Below are 4,399 nucleotides of genomic sequence, written 5' to 3'. Positions count from 1 at the left end.
CCCCCTCTGCAGCCCGGGGCGACAGCGGGAAGGGCAGGGCACTCCCCAATCCTGCCCCAGCGTCAGCCGGGTGGTTCTGCGCAGCCCTTCTGGCGCAGCAGAGAGCAGCTCCGGCCCCTCCGGTGGCTGAAGCCGTCGCTCCTCTCCCCCCTCCTCCCCGCAGGAAGGGCACCTGAGCGACCTCTCGGGGGCAGAGCGGCGGGGCCAGGGGCCAGAGGAGGCAGCGGAGCGGAGCAGCGAGGCCGTGCCGGCCCCAGCGCTGATCCCACCACCCTGCCGGCGACACACGAGGAAGAGGCGGCTGCGGCCCGGCTGCCCAGCGCGACAGACCCAGGGAGGGCAGCTGGCTCGGCGCAGAGGCTTTGGCGAGGGGGGCGCTGTGCTGCCCCTCCGCCTGCCGCGCCCTGCAGGGCTGCACCGGCCACGCGGCCGCGCCCTTTTGTAACCAGCTTTGTATTAAAACTTTATACGGTTCTTCCTGTTGCCCTTGCCTGCTCTTTTCTCCCCGGCCGGGGCTGCAGCCAGCACTGTTCCGGGGGCGAGCGGCAGGAGGCGGGCTGCTGCAGAAGCGGCTGCTCTTTGGCGTGTTCCTCCCTCCTGGCCGGCTGCAGAAGGCCCGCCCCGCGCCAGTGACAGGGCCCCGGCCAGCCTGTGCTCCTCCTCGTGCTCCTCGCCTGGCGAGATGGCGGCGCGCTGGGGGCGGCTGCTGGGCCCGGGCTTGCGGGCAGGCCGGGCCGGGCCCCGGGAGCTGCTGGAGACGGAGGAGGAGGCGGCCGCCAGGTAGGGCCGGGCAGGGCAGGGCTGGCGGGCGGCCGCGGGGTCGTGGCTGCTCACTGGGCTTCCCTCCCCCCCTTAGGCTGGAGCAGGAGCGGCGGGCGAAGGCGGCCCGGCTGCGCCGAGTGCGGCGGCTGATGGAGGCGCCGGCGGGCCCCCCGGAGCGCACGCTGAGCTGCATGGCCATGGAGCAGATGCGGTGAGTGGAGGGCGCGGGGAGGGCCCCTGGGTGCTGCGCGCGCAGCTCTCTCTCTTTTTTTATAAAAATTATTTTATTTAGAATATGTTTTTGATACAATAGAACAAGTGAGAGTAATTTAGAAACCTCGAAGTATAGAGTAACCAGGAACAAATTCAAGCACGCCACAGGCCATGTTCCCTCTAAGCTGCAGCGTCTTGAGAGCAAAAATTCTTCTTTGTGAGCTGCTGGCGTCAAAGTCCTGAGCTCCTGCGTGAATTAGTGTGCTCAGGGGTCCTCCTTCCTGAGAAGACAAAAATGTGAGCTGGAGGCAAAAAATCTGTGAGCTAGCTCACACTCAGAGGGGACACTCACCACAGGTACAACAAAGAATAGATATCATTTTACAACCAGTAAATGTGGGTAATAGCATAAATGCTTTTAACAAAAAGAATTTACATTAATAACTAACTGATGCACCAGAGCGATAAGTAAGCACTAATTCCAACTGGAGATCACATAAGGTAAGTAGAACACCAATCTGGTCTAATAAATAAAACAAGAAATATTACAAAGTAATTAAGGACCATGGTACAGTTCCATTCTCTTCCATATGAGCTATCATAGGAAACCATTTAACTTCAAAAGAGGTCCAATCAGTACAATTTTTGAGAGGTTTCCAGTTTTCAAACATAAAGAGATTCCAAACGTTTTTGTGCCAATGATGGGCCTTTGTCATCCTTCCATTTTGTAGCTCAAGCCGGCTTTGCAGCTATTAGTAGGGTGGTGCGCACTGCTCTCTCTGACTGCCTGCCTGCCTGTCTTGTGCGTGTGTGCCTGCGCAGGTTCCTCCGCCAAGAGGCGCCAGATGAGTGGCCCATCTCCCGCCTGGCGCGCAGCTTCGAGGTGAGCCCAGAGGTGGTCGGAAGGGTACTGCGGAGCCGCTTCTCGCCTTCCCCAGAGCGGGCAGCCAAGCAGGACAGCCGCCTGCCGCAGCCGCCTCCTCCGCAGCCTCGTCTCGTGGGTCCTCCGCCTCCCGGCCCATTGCTGCCCCCGCCACCCCACGTGGCACCCAAGAAGAGAGCCCCGCCGCCACCCGCCAGCAGCAGCAGAAGCCGCCGCTCGCAGGGGTGCAGCCCCCAGCTGCAGATCGTACAGAAGGGCCGGGAAGTGGTGGATGAGGACGGAAACTTCCTCTACAGGATCCCCAACTAGGAGCCCAGGCCACAAGACCCCCCTGCGCCTGGCCCAGGTCCAGGCAGACTCCTTTTGCAATCCCCACCCCCACCAGTCCTGGTTGCTGATCAGAGGCCCTGCTGGGGGGAGGGGAGAAATCTTTGGTCTCAGCTCGGTCTTTTGACTTGGAATTTCTGGGCTGCTCTCTGGTCCCAGGGTGGGGGGGGGGGGACCGCACACTTGCTCAGAGGTGTGGCTCAGTTTCTCTGCTCTATGGGGTTCAAAGGGACCCTGAACCAGAAGGCAAAAAGAGCTCCGGGGAGAGATCCACGCTGTTGGGGGACTGGCCAGACCTTGCCTGAGGTGGGAGAGAAAACGGAATAAAACCTCTTGGAAATAAAATTGGCAGATGGAGAACTTGGCCCATTTGGGGACCTTCCACCTCTGAGGAGGTGCCTGCTTGCTGCTGCTTATTAAAAGTGCCATTTAAAGGATTTCAGGGCAGATGACTGGAATTCTCTGTTGAGACAGAGAAGGGTTTGGATACAGCGCCTGAAATGCAGGAGCAGGCCAGAGCAAAAATCTTCTTCCTCACCCACTACATTTAGGGGGCATTACTATATCAAGGCTCAGTCTGTTCCTGCAGCCCTGTTGATGCTAAATGATACTCGCTACCTTTTTTTTAGAATTTCCATCCACCCCTCAATAGTAACAAATTTGTAATTCTACCTCTGCAAGAACCAGGGGACACACACAGGGTGGACTTTTAAAATAACGCCGGTTCCTTCGATATCAGCCATCCTCTCACAGTTGTGTCTGACTCCTCAGGGAAGGCCCTTGGCCTCTTAGGGCCGCCAGCTCTGAAGCTCTTTGTCCGGCCTTGTTGGGGCTCCCTCACTCCACCCCACCCAACTTGGACCCAGAGGTCCTGCCAGGAAAGAAACAAGATTTGAAGGACTCTGGAGGCTTCTGCATTATTTGTTGGCGGGGGAGGGATGGCAGCTTTTTAATTAAATAAGTCATACCTTGCTGAAGTTTGGCCATAAGAATAAGCTAAGGCTCCATAGAATGATACTTCCTGAATGTAGAGAAAGAGAAAGCGGATTTTGGGTCTGCACAGATGTTTCTAGGAAGCCCACAGATAGGTGAGGGAGAATACAGGCTCCCCCTGCTGCTGCATTTCACCAGCTGAGCCCCTGAATATGGAGGTTCCGTTTGTCAGGAGACATGTAGCTGCTGGCACCCTGGAGGGCTTCTTGAAGGGGTCAAAGACTGTTTTATTCCTGCTCTGAGAACTCAAGGAGTGCTAACTGGCCACATTGTCAGCATCTGCACACAAGTATTCTGATAAATGCTCTTGGGCTGCTTCGACACCATCATGTTAAAATAAGGATGACAAATGGAGGAGTCAGGAGGGAGTAAAAGACTTCCTTTTAGGGAGAAGAAATCTTCAGCAATTCTCCTGCCATTTGAGCCAGGTGGGGGGCAGCAGTCTTCTCCATCGATTTGTAATGTGCTAGTGGAAGTAACTCCTTAATGTTGTTCATTATGAAAAATGATCTGTACTTTTGTAAAGATCAGAAAATACATATTCTAAATAAATAGTTTTATTTGTGTTCCAATTTATTTGGCTTAGAACCCAAAAGAATTTTGGCGGGGTCAGAGGGCAAGTGGGGAAAGAGCATTGCGGCATCCTCAGAACCTGCACCACAGGGCTGAACTCCACCCACCTGCTCTGAATGCGAATCCAGACGATGATGCCACTGTGCCCCCTCCCCCCAGCCGCTGGAAGAGTTGTCTGCTCACCAGGACTTGTGGCTCACTACGAAAAGTCACCTTGTGGCCACTACCACCAACCTCGTTGGCACAAAACCAGGAGTGGGCAGAACTAGAGGCCAGAGGGCACCCAGCACCGCTGGGTCTTCAGTGGCTGAAGTGTGCAGCAGCAGCCCTGAAACCAGCCCGAGCCTGCCTGCCTCCCTGCCCTTTCTTCTAGCCCCCTGCTGTAGCCGCTGCCACAACCATGCAAGCCCCACCTCGGCTGGCAGGGCTTCTGTCCCTCTCTGCCCCCTCCCCTGGCATGCTGCCATTGTGGACTGCGATGGCCACCCAAAGCCCGGGCGGGGGCGGGGTTCTGTGGACTTCTAGTTGCGGGGGAGGGGTGACCTTTGGGGACTGGCCTTGGCTGCTGCGTAGGGGGCTGTGGGTCGCTGTGGCCAATGGCACCAGGGCCTGGAATTTCCCCTGCCCCCCCCCCGCCCTTGCGTCTTC

General features: G+C 57.0%; 1 protein-coding gene across 1 annotated transcript; it reads left to right on the top strand.

Moving 5' to 3' along the window:
• The first annotated feature begins 682 nt into the window (after positions 1-682).
• On the top strand, positions 683-2,167 carry NGRN (neugrin, neurite outgrowth associated). Its single transcript, XM_060260351.1, has 3 exons — positions 683-780; positions 857-973; positions 1,798-2,167. The coding sequence occupies exons 1-3, from the start codon at positions 683-685 to the stop codon at positions 2,165-2,167; spliced, it is 585 nt and encodes a 194-aa protein (XP_060116334.1).
• Positions 2,168-4,399: the final 2,232 nt, after the last annotated feature.

Source organism: Heteronotia binoei, chromosome 19 (assembly GCF_032191835.1).
Source record: "Heteronotia binoei isolate CCM8104 ecotype False Entrance Well chromosome 19, APGP_CSIRO_Hbin_v1, whole genome shotgun sequence".
NCBI lineage: Eukaryota > Metazoa > Chordata > Lepidosauria > Squamata > Gekkonidae > Heteronotia > Heteronotia binoei.
The sequence above is the reverse complement of the archived record's forward strand: the minus strand, read 5'-3'. Positions and strand labels throughout refer to the sequence as shown.